This window comes from Athene cunicularia (assembly GCF_003259725.1).
Source record: "Athene cunicularia isolate RWA chromosome 5 unlocalized genomic scaffold, athCun1 chr5_part3, whole genome shotgun sequence".
Taxonomy (NCBI): domain Eukaryota; kingdom Metazoa; phylum Chordata; class Aves; order Strigiformes; family Strigidae; genus Athene; species Athene cunicularia.
In genome coordinates, this window is record NW_020799103.1 from 4,948,487 (window position 1) to 4,969,071 (window position 20,585).

General features: G+C 34.7%; 1 protein-coding gene across 1 annotated transcript in view; it reads right to left on the reverse strand.

The window, feature by feature from the left end:
- METTL15 (methyltransferase like 15) overlaps positions 1-20,585 on the reverse strand; it is a 91,148-nt gene that overhangs the window by 48,760 nt on the left and 21,803 nt on the right. The window contains exon 3 of the mRNA XM_026850926.1: positions 2,408-2,544. Coding sequence (XP_026706727.1) covers positions 2,408-2,544 — 137 coding nt within the window. The remainder of the gene's footprint in view (positions 1-2,407; positions 2,545-20,585) is intronic.

Consider the following 20,585-nt stretch of genomic DNA (forward strand, 5'->3'; position numbering starts at 1 on the left):
CAATAAAGATGTCAACTGGAGTTCCCTGAGCTTTTGATGCCAACACAGATTTGAATTAGGCCGGTAAAATTATGGCAAAAGGTTTATTTCTAATGCAGTGCAGAAAATAGACAATAAAACCTCATAATATTAGATCAACTATCTTTTAGCGAATTCTGAAAGAAAAAAATCCATTTACAAAAGGCCCCATATCTCACAAGTAAATAATTTATACTTGCAATTGATCTGTAAACAAACCTTAGCTTTACCTCTTATCTATAACAGGTAAATATCTATAATTATATATAATTATGTAGCTCTTCCTTTGTCCTTTTAATTTAACAATGCTTATGCAACTGTTCCCAGGGAAAGCAGATTAACAATGAGCACGTACACTATATATGAACATTTTCTTAACCTTGATTTTCAACATAAACTATTATGAAAAAAGATATATTTACCTTCTGAAAAAGAACCCACCTGTTCTTTCTAATAGGAAAGTTGGGAGATAAGGGAAGAGAGCAAAACAAGTAAGACTACTGCTCTGTATCTTAAAATATACGTTCAAGTGGCACTCAGTCATCTTTTGGTGATTAAGACTCTTCATTAACACTAAGTTATTTCAGAATCCACTTCATTCTAATGATAACTTGCATCTGTAAAGGTGGACAATGCCACGTCTGGAGTCCATGTAACCAAGTTTGTATGATTTTACAAACAAAAATAGGAACCAGGAGACCTTCTTTGTTTATAAAGCCATAGGAAGTTACATCAACTGCAATACTATATTGATTAAAGTTCATCTTTTCATAGACATAAGCAAGTAGAGAATTAACAATGTCAATCATTGGCAGAACAACATCTAACACTTGTAAGATCTCCTCACCCATGTGGAAAATAAAACGTCCTTCACACCCAGGTTTGCTAGGATACTTTACAGATGAACAAAGATTGAGTCAGAGGACTGTTCATCATTGTATCATGTTGCATGAATGTTTCTGAACATTTTTATTAGATAATATTAGCTTTAATTTGGACTTTTTTTTTTTTTTGTCCAATGACATGAAGAACAGAAGACATTACCGCTCCCATGACATCTGGTGGAAAGTGTTTGCAGGCTCAGTTTAAAAAGAAATGGACTGCCCTTGACAATATTCTCCACATTATTCTGTCAAAAAAAGCATTCTCTGGAGAAATAACAGTTGAGAGAGGAATTCCACAAATATTTAAGTATACGCTGCATGTTGCTTCAGCCCACAAAGAAGGGAAAATTTAGAGAGATACATTTAAGTGGTCTTACAGAGTAGGATGACTGGAACTAAGCTATGCTGTCTTGTCACACGCTTGCATTCTTCCCACTGGGTCTCTGACAATGGCACTTGAAGAAAGGAATGCACAGTTTAGCCTTTTCTTTTAGAAAAGGTGAGGAATACCTTCCGCATTGCTTGAACAGTGCTGCTGCCTTAGAACTCCTTTTTATGTGGGGAAACATGATTGAACAGCCAACTGTTTCTTTATCTACCTCTTCCAGTTGTTTTATTGGAAAGGATTGCTTTTCCCATGTAAAAGTCTTTTGAAATAAATAATGTTTTCAACCTACAGTAGGTGTCCTCTGCTTCCTATTTTCCCTAAATTTCCAAAGTATTAATTATTTAGCATTATTTAATTTTTTATCTACATATTTTTACTTCTTGGTCAAATTTAAACAATAGCACTTTCTGAAAAGCTCTCATTCAACTCCATTTATTGCACACTCCTGTATGAATGTACTAATGCTCTGACTGGGCTGTTTCTTGAGTAAAGGAACAAGAACTTTGTATAACAAGAAACCTTAGCATTTTCATTTACCATTTTTTCTGTTTAGCAAATTCAACACTATTTAAAAAGAAAATTGAAGTATGAGCTTTACATAGATAGAACAGCTTATTAAATTGTTTAGTAGTTTCTGAAGTCAGTGGCAAAATATTTATCAAAAGTAATACTGAATTACAATTATTTTTTGTTTTTTAAAAATGACAGTATACATAAGCCATAAATTAATTCATTATGTGTATTAATTTCATTCTTTTTTGTGAAATATTTACCACAAACTCTATGTTTTTATAAAACTCGGCCATTAGAGCTCATGAATCTTCTTCAAATAAATTTTTAAATATAAAATCGGCTACTTGATGCACAGTTAAAATTAACAGAGTACAGAAGATGCGTTTACCTCCAAAAAAACCTCAGAAGAACTTACATGCAAATACTCATAAATAAATTGAATTGGATCTCTCATTTAATGGGGTACATAAAGCATATAATACTACTCTACAATAAGCCTTTTAAAAGTTTATATAAAAACTATAAAAGTATATAAAATTGTCTATGTAATACAACAGTAACAACCTTAGCTTGACCATATTTAAGACAGGAGAAGACAACTTACGGGTACGATTCGGAAAGCTGCTGAGCTATTTTATAAGCTGTGGGGTCCCTGTCTAGTGCATATATCGTAATGTCGCTGGCTTTCTCTAGAAGAGCTGTAGTATGACCTCCGGCTCCAAACGTCAGATCAAGGAAACGCTGTTGAGTAAAAAAGACAACACCTTTACCTTAGAACAGTAACAAACCAACTGTTAATTTAAAAACTTCTTTTGTTGATCTCATATGCTGGAGGAAAACATACCGTTCAACATAGTCATAATGCCTTTTTTTAATTAATTGAATATTTAAATAGAATATTTATTTATTCTGCCTATTTTAAGCAGAATTACAGTCATGTCAGAGTAATCTTTTTAAGGGCTGCAACCCACCACCACCACCACTCCCAGCAATCCTTTCAGAACAAAAGGGCAATCATTTGGTACAGCCAACTGCAGATTCATACTCTTCCCATTTCCTTACATTCTGAGTTCAGAGGAATGCCACTTGCTTGATTGCTTTGTTTGGACTTGCTCATTCAATGGATACAAAAGGACATGGGACTATGAGAAGTACTCAGCACCAGCTGCTTTGTAAGAACATGGCTTCAAGGAAGGCTGACATATTGTGTATCAATTTAAAAAATGACACTATCATAGTTTCATACCACAGATCAAAGTGTGATGGCAGCAGAGGCACATATCTATATCTATATCTATATCTATATCTATATCTATATCTATATCTATATCTATATCTATATCTATATCTATATCTATATCTATATCTATACACACACATACCTCCATCCTGACTGGAACTAACCTAACTAGCACAGAAAATAGAAGTTTTCAAGACACAGTACCACTGATTTTGGTTCACTGTGCAACGACAAAGCTCTGTATTTAGGTTATCAAGATACAACAGGATTGGGCTTCAGTCTATCTTCTCTATCGTCATTAAATGTGCTAATTAGATGTAGGATAGCACAGGATCACCCACCTTAACAGCAATCCCATTTCAATCACTGGTGCTCTATGGGCTTGAGTTACACCTTTTGATAATATCTATTACCTTGCTCCCAAGGAATACTTATTGCCCATGAATACACACCATGTCTGTTTTTTTGGGTAAGACTAGAAGTTTTTAGTAATACCAGGTAGATAGAGTCATACTCTCCAGACTTTGGACTAAAACTCATGACACATTCAAGTAGCTTTGAAAGCACTCTAAAACATACACAGGTACAAATTCAACACAAGTTGGGTAAAACTGGGCATGGAAATTCCTATAGCAACTCTCTTGAAACCTAAAGTTCTTGAAAATAAATAGAATTTTCACATGCTCACCATCAAAAACTTCACAAAAAAAAAAACCAACAAACCCAAAAAAGGTTTTCTATGTCATACTTGAGGAGGGTGATAGGGTCATCAAATTTTGCACAGAGATAAGATGACTACTTCAAAAGACTGATTAACTCCCAGCCACACCACAGACAAGAACATCTGGAGCAAATGGTTTGCCTGCAAATATGGGAGACTGAGCATCTGGTGTGCAGCAGGTCCTGACAAGAGAAAGCAAGGAAGCAGCAGAAGGGCAGCTGAGATAAGGCTCTGGAAACATGAACACTGCTCTCCTGATGAAACTGCAGTCTCATTCTAGAGAGGTTTCTGTAGTCAGGCTCCATTTGATCAACAGGCTGTCTAGGAGGCTTTGCTCCTGAGACTTTCCCAAGAAACAGTGACTTGGGACACAGTCAGTCACCTTGAACCAAGGCAGGTTGGGCTGCATGATTCCACTAATGGGAGAAACACAAGAAAATTAGGTAGAAATTAATGTTGGTTTAAGTCTTCATTTATCTGTAAAACAGCAGTACTGTTTCTAGAAGCTACACCATCTGCATTCCTCCTTTGGCCTGACAACACTGGTACTTAACTGCTTAGAAGTCAAGAACTATTTTGTTGACAGAAATAACTAGCTCTTCACTTAGCAAAGCAGAGGTTGTATGACTGCAACCAAACTTAGGAAATAGTTCCTTTTCAAATTACTAAGAAAGTATCAATTCTACACCGTACAGAAAATATACTGGAGCTTAGAAAGAGACAGATTTTTAGTGTTTTCTGATGGTTTATTTAAACCAAAGCAGAAATGCAACTGAACAGCATCTTCTCTAGTTTCTGCATCTCTGAATTCCCATAACTCTTTCCTCTCACTTGATTTAACTGACCTCTGTTGACTTGAGGGGAAAAAACAGACTTCATGCAAGCTAAAGTAGAAGAACAAATTCTCTGTAACTGCCTGGGTTTTTTACACTTCCCAAATTATTTTTTATGTGAAACAGTTTCTGAAGACTACTTATCAAGTTCGATTATATTAATTAGAAATTAATGTTAACTAAACTTATTGACAAAAATTATATACTCCAAAGTTAAGTACCTTTTACTTAACTACGAGAATTTTTTTTACTTATCTCTTGAAAGATTCAACAACAAAATCCCTTTGGATAAAAACAGAAATTCAAAGACAACGAAGGAATTATCAAACATTTTCCCAGAAAAAAGTTTTTAGAAAATATAAATAAATGCTTTTTAATGGAAATCCATAATAATCAAACTGAATATTCATGAGACTAATAATACAACAATATTGTAGCTAGAAGTGAAAATTATGATCTTTCAAGATCTTTAAGTAGTCATGATTGAATTTCTTTGTGTTATACCATCATGCTTCCTAAGCCTATGCTCTAGAAGCAGAACTTTCCCATAATATTTTACAAAGTTTATGAAGGAAAAATTCTGGTTGGCTCATCATCCAGTATTACATTGCACCATCCATTCAGAGAACCTCTCTTATGATATGGGGTATGGGGGCTTTTTTGCACTCTCTATTTACTTAATATAATCCTTGTAAAAATCTGGTATGGGCTATTGAGTGGGGTATTAAACTAATGAGCAAAATCTGTATTATAGTAATATAAAAGCATAAATGGCATTTAACTTACAAAATTGCAAAAATTAACATGAACTCCAGAAAATACACAAATCCTCTTAAAATACTCTTAAAAATTCCAAGTAATATTTGATATTGATTTCCACTCCAGTTATTTCCATGTAATCCTTACTAGAAATAATATACATAAGCAATAAGCAGACCTCTCGCTTTTATCTTCCATCTCTGTAGAAAAATCCCTTTAGAAAAATGTGAAGGATCAATAGAAAATTAAAAGCACCTTTTTATTTCTTGCATAGGATTGACCCACTCAAAAAACTTGGTCACAACAGTATCAAGTGCTATTTAGGATTGAAGTTATTTTGTAGCAACACAAATGAAAGCCAATCTAAATTACAGCATAATTCCTCACAGAAAAAATAGATTTAATCAACATGAGTAATATCTTCTGGGCTGGGTTTGGTTGTTTTGTTAAAAAAAAAAAACAAAACAAAACAAACAAAGAAATGCTCTTATTTGACATCATAGCTAGAAAACTACCACTAAAATTTTTGAAAATCTCAACATTGCCTGTCCTGAAACAGACTTACAGCATTGGCAAGAAAAGTCAAGGAAGGTATAGAACGTACTAGAATCAGCTCCTGATATCTTCCAAAAAGAAGGTATCTTCTTTTTGGAAGGTATCAGCAGTTTGGAATCAGGAAGTTTATTCCACTTAAACTCATTAGTAATGTTAAAATTCCAGAAAACAGTCTTTCTTCACCAATACATTTAGCAATTCACTTATTTATTGCACATGTTAATTTTCTAAACAACTAATTCTTTGGTGATCTCTAGGAAGTATTACACAGATTTGATCCTTTGTGCCTTTCTCTCACCAATGCTTCTGTTCTACAGAGAAGATCTTTCATCAAGCTTGAACAGCAGAAAATGAAAAGATGAGTTAGGGACCTTTTCAGCCAAGCATACATCCAGACAATTTTCCTAGTTAAGTAATACTTAGTACTGCCCTTTTTTTTTTCCCCCCGAACAATTTTTCGAGGATCTTGTCACTCATTCAAGGATACTTAGTATTTGTTATTTTGCTTAGCAGCCTCACCTTTCCTCACACACATCTGCCTCTGTTTACAGTAATTTTAAATTTGATTAAGCTCGATAAACCTCTTATACATGTGGAACATTAACGAATAATACAGATGATCTTATAAATAAACCAAAAATTAATACCAGCAAAGGAAAAAAGACGAGAACGGATAAGGATCACTGTACCATGACACAGTGAGAGCATCTAAAAGCTTTAGTTAAGAATTCATGCAAGCATTCACTGTGAATAAACACAAGCTCACCAAATTGTATTGCCCTTTCTGAAAGAACCAACACAAACCAACCAAACCTTTAAGCAACAGCAGACAACTGTAACATGATCTTTAAATTGGGAGCACTACACAAAAGAAGATACAGCTCTGATTCAACCAGAAGTGACTGCACGACTGAACACACAGTGCTGGACAAAATACTGCATCACCAGTGTTAACAGAATAGGCTAAAGTATTTCTGGCATCCTAGCAAACCTAATTAAGGCTACATTAAGTACATTTTAGCATAACTTTTTAAAGACAAGACCTTCCATGAATAATCTTTGAACTGCACGGATACATATGCCTAAACCAGCAAGCAAGAACTCATACAGACCTAACTGTTCCACTCAAAAGCAACACTTCGCACCTAGAACCAAAAAAAAGTAAATATCACCTTAAGTTAATAATAATAATAATAATTTCATTTGTTAACACAACCATTTTGGAGCACTGATCAGACTTAACATTAATTACTATACTATAGTGCTTCATAAAATGCTTTTACTATATTCCATTCTTCATTCATTCCTGAAATAAAAGAAATATACTTCTTTTTTTTTTCTTCCTCTTTCTCTCTTCCCTATTAGGTTTTAATCAAATAAAATTAAATGACATTTTATCCTCCTGGTCCTATAAATACCAGAAAAGATTATTACATGAATTCCTCCTGCAGTGACTCACCATTCCATTGTTAAGTTATGATAGCCCCATCAGAGTTCCCCTCGGGATTTTTATAATCAGTTTGTGACTGTATGTTTTAGAAACCATTTGGCTCTTCCATGACACTCAGATAGCAACAAACAAAAACTTTATAGCCTTCATTTTACAACTAGCTCTGAGATAGAGATACAAGGAGTTCATCTTCCCCATTTCTCTATACAAGACTTTACATTGACAAACTATCTTCTGATAAATACCTTTTAAGAACTTCATTTTACTATGATGACTGAAGCCATCTGTAATTCTGCTTATGATTATGTTCTATATCTAATAAAGCATACTGCACAATACCTGATAGCCTTTGCAATTATTTTTCCTTTACTAACAAAATGAGACTGCAGGTTAGACAAAATTGAAACTCAAACATGACATACATAAACTGAAACTATGAGACTTGCATTTTACATATTTTTAAAAACAAGTTTTCTCGCTAGTTCCAGTGAGTTCTACTCTCTGTTTTCTTTCCTTTTTAAAGACAAGAACTTCATCGTGTTCTTAAAGTAATTTGCTCCTTTACATGTACACCTTTATTTTCCATTACTAACCTTAACTCCTTCAAGCACTTCATGGCAATCAGCTGATTGTTCACAAAACATTTTTTCTTTCTCTTGCAACCCTGACGTAGTCTCAAAGACTTTGACAAATTGTACAAAATCTCAAAGAGACTTTGGCAAATTGTACAAAATATTCAAGACATACTGAGTCGAAATATAGTACATGAAGTACTATGCCTTACAGTCTTCTATCCCAGGTATCAGTACATCATGAGCAGTCTCTCCATCGACTGTATTTCTGCTGTTTAACTTTAGGTCTAGACAAACTGGGTCTCACATTATTCAGTTATACAAAGAGATCATTACTATGCTATAATTAACTAGTACACATAGGGCATTCTCCATGGCTCTTTCCAACAGATAACATGAATTTCTTCTAAAAACAGAGAGCCTGTTATTCCCCCCAAAATGACCTTGCACCAAATAATTTTTCTTCAAACCCTGTTTATCTACTTTTTTCTACTAAAAAAAGAAAAAAACAAACCAAAACCTATATTGATAATAACCATCCTCTCTGCCTTCAGCAAGTGTTATCACCTGAACCATCTTAACCCCAAATTCATAAAAAAAAAAAAAAAAAAAAAAAAATTCAATCTCAAGTCAACCTTCCTGGAAAAATGCAGTTCTTTCCTCCAGCTGTTTCACACTTCCTCCAAAGACTTAACACGCACTCACAGAAGGGACAACCACATAATAATTCCCCTCTGATACTCCTGTATCATATTGTTGGCATTTTCCCCTTCTTGTCTAAAGAAATTTTTCTTTAAGTGGCAGTCGTTCAAGTATAGCAGGATAATGTATTGAGCAGAACATTTTGCAGTATCCTTCAAAGTACATTTGTTGGAGTATCCTCCTCACAAATTAAATGCTCATAAGAACCAAGCACAGCATGAGCAAATCACTTAGAAGGTAATGAAGACAGCTATCTCGTCAGTCAAACAGAATGTTAGGCCAGTCATGGAAAGACAAACTAATACTACATCTATTACAACACACAACCTCTGTACAACGTAGACGTAACTCAATTTTGCTATTTACAATGTATGCATCAAAAAATAGATCAGGTGTAGTTTTAAGAGGGAAATGTTACTAGTAGACCAAAAGAAGGGAAAAGAAGCCTACTTAATTAGTCACCTCTTTCATCTAATAGGAAGGATGTACTTTCTTGTGTGCAAAACCAAGCCAAGAGTAGTGCTCTTTCCAGCATAGAAAACAATACGAATGCAGAGATTAAAATATGAGAAAAAATAACTTTGAAAAACTATACACATCACCTATACTGTACCAATATTATATATGAACATCATATTTTAACAGTGATACATGCCAGATGGAGGACTTTCCACTCAAAAGTAGGCTTCACAAATGGTAACTAAAAAATCACAGAACTTTCCCGTGGGAGGTAGAGACAGGAAATATACCCACAAACCCTGCTGCCACAGCAGAGAACACAGCCCCAGCCCCAACATACCCTCACACTCCCATGTTCTGTCCTCCAGAATAAAAATCAGGAGTTAGTAAGAATAACAATAACAAAATTAGTATCTTTTCAGTACTTGCATATTTTTTTGAAAGAAAATGGCACTTTTTACAGGCTTGAAACAAATACCATGATACCGATTTATTTGAACCAAACTTTGCAAAGAAAAAGGGAAAAACAACTGTCCTGCATCTATGCTGCCTAACTTTTCAGCTCATTAGAAGAAAAGAAAATACCTGGTATCTACTGCTTGAAGAAAGAAAAATAATCAAATGGAGAAAGACTCATGCAATTGAGACATCAAATATATAAATAGTAATTTTTGTTGACATGCTGTTATACTGGATATTCTAACAAAAGTAAGTTCACAAAAACAAATTACTTATTTCTTTGATACTGAAGCCACCCTCCACTAGTGTATTCCAAGCCAGTCATGACCAGGTCACAGCACTTCTCTTTGCTTTCACTGATTATTCTTAGTGGGACAACAAGCCAACATTTGTCACAATAATAAACTTTCCATACTGGAAATGAGTGCTAGTGTTTTCCTGTAAATGCAAAGAAGGTCCAACTACCAGTAGCTTGTATTTTGAAGAGACATGTTTGTTAAGACTAACGATAAATATTTAATGTATTACTGCATTGCCAGGCACTATTGGTAGGTATGTAAGTACTTAGCCTTATTTTATTTGTATCTATTCCATCGGTTTGTGAGGAAAAAAAAAATAATCCCAGGAATAGAAGAGTAAGATCATAAACAAAATAATCAACACATTGCAAGATGGTTTTTGCTTCTTCATTCTCCTGGTGTTTCTACGATGAGTCATGTTCTTTACACTTGTTGTCTGAATTTCCTTGTTATTCATAACAGAAATTGTTCATTGTCACAACACAACTTGTTTTCCACTCTGCTTTATTTTTCAAATATCAACTCTAAGTGCATTAAAGCATAAATATATCTGACCTCTTGTTCAAACATCTTGAATTTGGCACAACTTACCCCTTTAATACACTGAACTATTTCATATACACGAGGAGAACAAATTGAGCTGAAGTGGGGAGCAGAGACAAGGAATTCTATAGGAATCTTTTTCTAGCAGTGATTTTTTTTTCAATAAATAGTTGATCTGCTGTATGTTTTTATTACACTTTCCACAACTAATAACTGCAAAGGTGTGAATTAATATAGACATCTTAAAAATAATTACTGGAGTAAATGTTTCTTGAATAAAGCACATAGACTATTGTTTGGGCATATATGTTAAGGTCCACAGTGAGAAAAGGCAGTCTTCTCAGTTACTTAATGTTTTCCTTCCCTTCTGAAAAGCTCAAAATCCACCAGCACTAAATTGAAAATTAATTCTCAGTACTGGCCTTTGTTCATACCAACCTCACTGAACCTATAGTTTTTCAATGAACAAAGATACAGAAAGTTAATCAGAAGTCTAAATAGTGATGCTCAGAAGGAAAACTATATCCAAACTTCAACATATTTCTTTCCAAGCTTCTTCAAATAGGCATATTGTGTTAAACCACAACAGGAAACAGAACTGACTGTCACTACAGAAGAGGATGGTGATCCACCAAAGAGACTTCAACACCTATTCCAGCCATCAGGCTGGACTGAGAATGCCCAAGACGCTGAACAAGCTTCTGTTAGGAGAGAGTGGCAAACACCACTTTAAAAAGGCAACCTTCCCAAAACCACAGCTCGCTCCACATCCATCCTCCACACAGAATTTTAAAAAATATTATGATTAGTGTGCATAGAGAAGGAATGGGCGCAATGTATCAGTTCTGACCCCCCCAGACTACCAATAAAACACAGCTAGTACACGCATAAATACACATACACATGCATGTTTCTAATAGCAGGAAGAACTACCATTTGAAAAGAAATAGTGTTTAATGAAACAAGTTAAATTTACTAATCTTAGAACTGTTTCTATTTGCAGACTCCTCCTTCCCAGCTAGTAGTAGTAATTGATGAGAACAAATAATACAGCTCATGCTATTGCAACTCATTTTCTGATTTCAACAGAAGACCAATTGCAACTTCAGCGTACAAGCAACTATTTTTTATCCCAAAATATGTCTGGTCAGTATGACAGAAGATGGAAGAAGAGGCTCTGTTTCTCTGAAATCTGTAATACTTAGCAGAATGAAGTTATAAACATTTCATTCAGGCCTTTTTAACAGCTATTCTGACATTCTTTGGGATACAGTAAAAAGTATCAGTGCTTGTATATTTTTGAGGTTTTTCTTCGATTCCACTCCTCTCTTTCTTCATCAAAATGCTTTACAGTATGAGATTACCATGCACCTTGGAAAACTGGGAATTTATGGGCATATCCAAGTGCCTTAATTGTAATATAATTATCCAAGTGGATCAAGAAACAAAAAAAGAAGTAGAATAGAAAGTGGAAAAAAGAGAATAAATCTATCCTAATTGAAATAAACTTCCAATGTCGCAACATGTAGCAATATACTACACGATAATTTTAGTAACAGAAAAACATTCTGTTTTGCTTTTTTAATAATCTTTTTAATTAGATATATATATAAATTTTAAAGGGCCTGTAGATTGCCTTTCACATTGGTGCATGCATACCAATGAACAATAAAAAAATGCTGTTCAGTAATTTTATATAATATGTGTGATAGCAATGATGAAACTAGTAAAGTCAATTAAAAATAATTATACTGATCCTTTTTGTCCAAATTTATTTATAGTCACCCCAAAACCTGAAGTTAACACTTCTGTCTCGCCAACATTAACCTGTGTACATCTACACATTCTGTGCTGTACAATGAAGGTTAATCAGGTATAGCAGAACTGAACAACGATGTACCGTGGAGCTCTAACAGTCACTTTGCCCCAGTGACTTACCACCAACGTGATTTCAAGCATTCCCATGCTACCAAAACAACCTACTTGTTACAGAATGTGATTTTTAATCAACAGAAAAGATAATTATTCTGCGATGCCATGATGCTCCAGTTCAGATGCTTTCATAAGAAACTGAATGAATAGCAAAAAAACCTGTTCTGTGCAGCAAAGTATTTTAGACTAAAGCAGAAAAGTGTTGGGGTGTTTTTCACACCAGCATCTGATTCAAACCTCATTCGCTGCTGAAATTGTTCACCAACAGAAGGACATAAACATTACATTTCTCCTACCCTCTTTCTCCATGTCACCTCCTAAGAATGCATAACTCAAGCCTACTGTCAAGATTTCCATGAACTGTTGATTTTGAATCAGATTACAGCAGTACAGATTATCCTATACAGCTCTTAAAAGACAATTATGTTAAAAATATTGTTTTGATACGCTGAACACAGTAATTGAGAAGGCACGCTAAGCATATTTTTGTATTCTTTTGTAATTTTTTTACATTCAAATGAAAAAAAATATCCTAAAGGCTTATGTATTCAACATGCAGGCTTCTTACAGCATTTCCCTTTAATCCACTAGATATATTTTATAAATATTTTTTATGCTAAAGCAAACAATCATCATGTCATCTTTTCCCACATGGACAATGACCTTTCTCAAAGAAATTTTAAGATTAGTTTTTGCAAACTACAGCAAAACTTCCAACATAAGCCTCAACGATGTTATTTGAGGTACATTCAGAAAATCTTTGTTCTGCAGCACATCACTTTTGAAGCCACATGTCAACATCTGTTGGAGTAGTTTTTATGGCCAAGTATAATGGAATAGAAAAATGAAATTTAGGATTGCCTTTTTTTAAACACATATTCTGAACAACACAGACCAGAAAATTATAACCACCAATAGGAATCTAAACTTCATTTTTGTAATCATTTAAAAGGTGCTATTAATATATAACTTTGTCAGAGACAAAAAGGAAATCATTTCAAATCTCTCTACAGAGCTTATTTCAGGTATCATTTTGCATTTTAAATTATTTTTACAATTATTTCTGAACCAATTTTGATGGTCACTGTGTGCAGCAAATAAAAGAATATCATCCAAAAGGAACTTTGAACCATTTCCCTTAGGTCACTGTAAACACGTTTATGTAAGAGTAAAAATGTAAAGTGTTTCTTTAAAAGCTTATTTAAAATAATATTTACAAACAAAACCTGCAAACCTATTAATTGCAGTGCCACTGCAAAGTCACACACAGGTAAAGTCACTTACACCAGCTCAGTTACACAGAACAATCCAAAATGTCTGTGCTGACTTTGAAACATCTTATTGTGGTAACAAACAATCTATTTAAAAGAGACTAATGGAAGTAGGATCACTTTTCTTCTGAAAGACATATGGAGTCTTTTTCCTGTCAACTGAAGTTCATGGCTGGACTCAATTTACAACTCTGATCAGACTAACATGCTTAAAAACCTAGAGTGTGTAGAAATCTCACAAATGTCTCTTATCATTAGATAATAATTATATAAGTCTGTAACATTATAAATAATTATAACAGTCCTCCTGCTAATTGTACAATTATATGAAAATCACAATGTAAATATACGCTTAGATTGGTTTTGAGCCTACCACAGTACAAAACAAACAAAAAGAAAAAAATAAAAAACAAAAAAAACCAAACAACAAAAAAACCCCAAACACACCACCACAAAAACCCACAACCAAAACTCACAAACAAAGGACTATGACATTCTCCAGGAAAAAAAATCTCCTTGAAAAATAACGTATTGTTATTGTTCATCTTTGACAGACAAATAAAGACAAGATCATAAATTGTACATAGCTACCAGTTCAACTACATTATGAATGAAAGGTGTTGTTAAGAAAAGTAAGTTACCTTCAACATAAAAAAAAATCTACTCATCCAAACTCTTTAAATAGTTTTCTCTTGGTAGTATTATTTCATGTAATATTCCCTACTGATTAAGTAATGGACATTTCAAAAAGTTACATCCTTTCAAATACATTATTCTTCTATAAGAGGAAATCCAAAGGCAGTGATCTAAGAATAATCTCCCATTTGTTTTTAACATTATTCATGCAAAAAGCTTATTAACATTTTTTCCAAAACCAACTCAGCAAGTTCCCTTCACTCCTTTTCTGTGCTACTCCTTAATTTCATTCTCTGTAACTCATATCTGAACATATTAAAAAATAGGTTTCTGAAACTCACCAGCTGAAGGTGAAAGCTTTAATTATATATGCAGAAACCCAAAGTAACATGGCATTAGCCATCTCTTAAGAACGGTTAGCCCCCAAACATCATGAAGCACTGTTTTCTGTGAAGTATGTAACACAAGTTCCACTTCATAAGAAAGGTTTAAGAAACAAAACAAAACAAACCCCACCCATAATATTCCATATACTCCCTCCCAAGACAACTCTACACCATTACGGTGTTGGATAGAACTACAAACACACAATGGACATTCAAAACACTTTGGACAATCTTATCATGTAGTAATATGCATTCAGAAATGACCACAATGTTTCTCCTACCACCCTGAACCTCCAATTATTCATTTCCAATTATTTCAATTGTGCAAAAATTGAAATGTTTATAGGGGTGTTTTACTTTTTAACACACACACTCACTCTCCATGGCATTGGCCAGAGGAAATCAGTATGATCAACATAATTAATACTGTTCTTTAGGAAACTGAAGCTCAGATGATTTGCAAATGAAATACATATTCTATAATCTATAGCTATTTCTCTTTTATTAAAAACATAAATGTTTGTAAAGCAAAAATCAGGCTATTCATATTTCTTACTCAACATGCTTAATACACAATATCGTCCTCCAGCTCCACTGTGCTATCTGTCTCAAGAAACACAGCAGTGCTCAAGAACTGTGAGCTTGGGGCACGTTCAGTAAAACATGACATATTACCAGCTTTACTTTTGATATTAGTGAGCCCAGGCTACTTTACTTCAGCTCTAGGATCAGTATTTCTTTGAAAAGGTCACACCTGACGACTTTTGCTTCCTGCTCAGGATATGAACAATTCAGTACAACGCTGGAACAGGATGCGGTGCACAGAGCTGCCAAAGGTAGCCTGTAATTTAGATGCTTTTCTATTTGCAAACGGTTGGGTTGATGAGTGGATCATGAGAAACAGAGAGTTTGAGCAACTGTGCAGTGGATTTACAGTCTTATCATGTCAGTTCATGTTAACCTATCAAGTAGCATTTGCTTCCCTAACATGGTATGTCAAACACTGTGCTGATAATGCCTCCTTCAGATACTGCAAGAAGGTAAACTAAATGTTATAAAAGGGATGTTCTACTTAGAAGCACAGACCACTGCAGAGGATGTGCTGTTGAGGGAAGGACTGTCTATAGCAACAAAACATTGTGCTACAGACTAGCATAGGTAAGAGCCAAATGAATCCTGCTATCTCCAGACCTTGACTGATGCCCTGTATCTTGCACTGGATGTTAATCATGTCTACTAATACCGTGACTTATTAATAAGATTTCTCATGCCATAATATTATGCTATTTTTGCGTATGTCATTTCTGTATTGTGTTGATCAATCAGACCTTGTTCTAAGTTATCTGAAAATTTACTAGTATCCAAACAAATCACATAAATAGATATATGAATAGGGAGCTAAGTTAAAATATCACCAGAAATCATGTTCCAGGATTAGACCAGCACCCTTGCTTACAATGCTTTTCAGAAAAAGAGGCAACTGCACTGGCTCAAATTCCTACTTTACATCACAGCAATATTTTCAGTATGGCAACAACAGTATTAGTAAAGTTCAGCCTTCCAATTCATGAGTGCAGTTATTGCTAAACAGCAGGAAGCTTTTGTACACCTAAATCCTAACACTGATAATCAAAAGCCAATAAAAATATTATCTGCAAATCACTTGGTCCCAACATATTTCAGTGTCCTTTCTAGAAATTTTACATTACTTTTAGCAGAAATAATCTCTGCCTGAAGAAGTAAAAGGTCAAGTGCAAACTGGCAAACGAAGAGATGCTGCTACTGAGAAAGCAGGTTACATTAGTCATCTTTTCATGAAATTAATATAGTATTTTTGGACCATGGTAGAAATCAGCCACGTATTTATGAAATACTAGAAAATATTCTCAAATAATTGATACAATTTTTAAATTTTACATTAAAATATCTCAACATTATTTACAGTGACAGTTTTTGTTTTTTTTAAAAAAAGAATAATTTTATAGCATGTGCTGCAGCAATTGTTTTCCGTATTGTCAAAAATCCCTATGGAGTTACTTACAGAGTTACTGTAGCTAAACATAGCCACTCTAAAACAAGCAACAAACACACAGTACATTTTTCAGTAATTAGAAATGCAGTGCTACTAAACTTCATAGAGCAGAGAAGATTTAATGACCTCCAATACACTGTAACTGGAGATGCTCATATTCTCATCTAGTATGCAGGTACAATACACTAATACATAATTAAAGAACAGGCAGTTACTGATTTATATTTATGTGAGATCAGCTTTACAAAAAGGAACATACTTCAGACTCACAGGCAATTAAAACCAGATTAATTTCCTACCACAAATATGAGTTCAGACTCCTAGTGAGAACAGTATGACTTATCATTTACTTTAATACTCTTTATTACATTAATATAGCAATCAAAACATAATACAGACCCTGAGAAAAATCCTGTCATTCACCACTGGCAGAAATAATGAGCATAAAAACCTTGTAGAACTATAGAGTTTTCATAAAATTCATTGATTACAGAAGGTACCTACTCTGCCCTTCAGAGCATATAATCGAACACCAGGAACTTCCAACCTCTTGTGGAAACTGCAGCTGGTTCAATAGTAGTATAGGAAGTCTTAATCAGCAACATGTCACCATAGTAATAAAACATGTTTAAAGTGTCCTCAGTGTTGACATAAGTCACTGAAAAAGAACATGTATCCATAATCTGTAGTCTGAAAAAGTGCCCCTTGACTTCCTTTTTAAGGTAAAAAACCCATTCTAAGCTGTATAACTTGTGTATTTTAATATAACATGCAACACTGGAAATCACAGAATACAATGGCATGACTAAGTTAAGCAAGTTTTTTGGAGGGGGGTATTATTTATTAAAAAAAAAAAAAAAAAGACGTTCAGCTGTGTTAATGACAAAAAGAATAATCAAGTGCATTAAGAACTTAATAAGCTACATTTTACAATGAATTTGTTAAACTAATTGCTTGCACTTCAACATGACAATACAGATACTATCATAAGCCAAAAGCTGGAAAGAGGCAGCATACCAAAACTCTGCACTTTCTGACAACACTCTTTGTTTACGCAGTACTACCTGTGGCAGCATGTTATAAAACAAGGAGCTGATCTGGCTCACCTCTTAGTTCTTAATGGCTGAACCAAGAAGCACAGAGCACCTGCGTCTACCTTAACTGCACAGATTAGATATACCCCATAACTGAATCAACCAGTTCTAACACAGCATTAGGTTAAAACACAACAAACAGGAGCAAGGCTACTTAACATGCTACAGTCTGTGTGAAAAAAATGTTTTAAAAATCCCTACAAATACACAGGAAATAAGACAGCTTTTATCGTGAGAGTGTAAACACAGAAAACTTTCTTGCTCCCCTTTGTCTATTATTTATTGCCTGCAAACAAATTGTTTTACTGTTTTTCTATAGTGATGCTTGTATGCCAGAATCATTTATTAGAGGCCAAAGAAATCACCATTAGCAAAACTAATTTGCTTTATGAACCATACACACATATAATACAGTTCTCAAACAAACTTGTTATCTAACTTAAGCCAAGATCAAACAAATGAGCATGACAGAGCAGGAAAAACCATACAGATAACAGTAACAATTCCATGTAGTTACACAGATTAATAGTCATCTCCCTCGGAGCAAAGCAATTAAACATATGTTTATCTTCAGATGTAGTTTCATTTACCTCCAAAAAAACTGTGCATGGGTTTAATGTTATGAACACACCGAGAGTGCTTAGCTGTCTTGGAATCACCGTGCACAACAAGATGGGTTTACTAGTTTCACAGTTGTTAGCTTTATCCTGTATTTCCACCCAAAAGTTAGTTGCACAAGAAGATAAATTAAAAAGCAATTAGAATTTTGAATCCTCTCTTCCGCAAGCACAATCTTAATCCATGAAAACCTCTTTTTGAATCTAGCTTTCAACACATTCAGGACTTTTGAGCTCCTGCAGAGATGAACGTACAGTTACCCTTTCTTAGTGCCTGCTGTTGTATCCACAAGCTTGTGCTGTCCTGGATGCAACCAACCTTATCTTCACCGTCCTGGTACTGTGTCACTCCAGGCACACGCTGGGGTGTAAAATTATCTGAAGTGTTTCCCCAAACTGTATCCATCTGCAGGTATTTCATCACACCCTCCTTACTGTCACTATTCCAAGGAAAACTAGGTTGATGTTTTAAAGTGATTGCATCGGCTTTATTGTCAAAAAAATAGTTTACAGTTAACGGCTCCAGTTTGGAACTTTGCTTCACTTATCATATCCTAAATGTATAGATTCACAAGGCTAAATAAATACAATCATCCTCAAGTACACATTACTTCTCCCTAAACAGTTCTGTATGTTCCGGGGGAATATGGAAGGGTCAAATCCCTCTACTGCTTAAAGAAAACGACAGTAGTAGCCCCATTATCATATGAGCCCCAGTACAGTTTATGTATTATTGGAGAATATTTGTGTACATTTCCGAAAAATCCACCTTAGCAACAATTACTCCTGTTCCCTCTTTAAAGCACATAGTAAGGCAATACCACTTTGGAGAAACCTAAATAAATAAAAGGAGTGCATGCCAGAGGAATATCCTACTTAGCCTCACTTGTTTTTTACCCCGAAATGTGCCAAGCTTGTGTACGTTCCTGATTTGAACACAGCACCCTAGAAAGATGGAGTCCCTTCCCACACCATGGTCCACACAGGTAAGGCCAACACAGGCAGGGCTGAACAGAAGCAGAAACCTCTCGAATGTGTAACTGCTAAGTGAGGGAAATTTTTCCAACAGCTATCAAAAGCATAGCTCAGCATTCAGGCAGCGAATACAGCAACCACCAGTGAAGATCTAACACCAGTTACTGAAATAACCGCATGATTTTCCGAAGTGGTTAGTTTGTCCGTTGTATATCAACATTAGGGGAGCATTTTGTAGCGTAGGGCTGATGGTTGGACTCGATGATCCCAAGGGTCTTTTCCAACCTGAATGATTCTGTGATTCTAACATTCAAGTCTTCTTCAAATGACACTTGCACCGATTCGCTCAGTGTGGTCTAATCCACATCAGACATTCAACTGCTCCAACAGAATACAGAAGTACAAATAAAAGTTCACCTTACCAGTATAATACATTTTTTTAATGGTTCATTTAGTAAAATCTCACATAATTCCTTATGCTAGTAAATTTACTAAACTGGGAAGATTCTTCTCCTTTGAATACGTGCGGTACTTAGCCACCCACCATCCTTATCCAGGCTGATGCACCCAGTTACTCTGCCTATACAAACAAGATACAAATGACAGCACCTTAGTAAGAGGCGTTGCCAGCCAATCTGAATTGTCATCCCTTTTCTTCCAAAGAGTGGAATCATTCAAGAAATGCAATATCTATGTCAAATACACAAAGGTGTGTCATTACCCTAAAGATCAGTACATGGAAGAGTTAAATACCTCAATGCGAACCCCTAGCCCCAGTGTTTCCTTTCTGTCCAAGTCTGTGATAAATCATTCACTATCTTGTATGCGTTATTCAGCAGCGAGTAATATGACAACACACCAAAGTTCCAGGGGAGGGCAACAGTGCAACCAACATCTCAGAAATGGTACCAAAATTCATATAAAATGTGGCAAAATCAAGTACTATTAGTAAAATAGAGGAGGGGGTAGGGAGATGACAAAAATCGCATAAAAGTAACTGAACAAGTGTAAAGGCAAATTAGAACTTTTAATAAAGGTTCATTGACTAAAAAACAAACTCCTATTACCTCAGCTTTTCTAAAAGCAATGCAAAAGACAGAAATCTGTCGCTACAGCACAGTTATGACTTTTTATACATTATATAATTTATACATGAAACTTATTTTCCACAAAAATAACATATATTCACTTTTCCTAGCAGCATATCTTATACACATTTTTGAGAGTAGCTCATTTAAGGAAGCTGG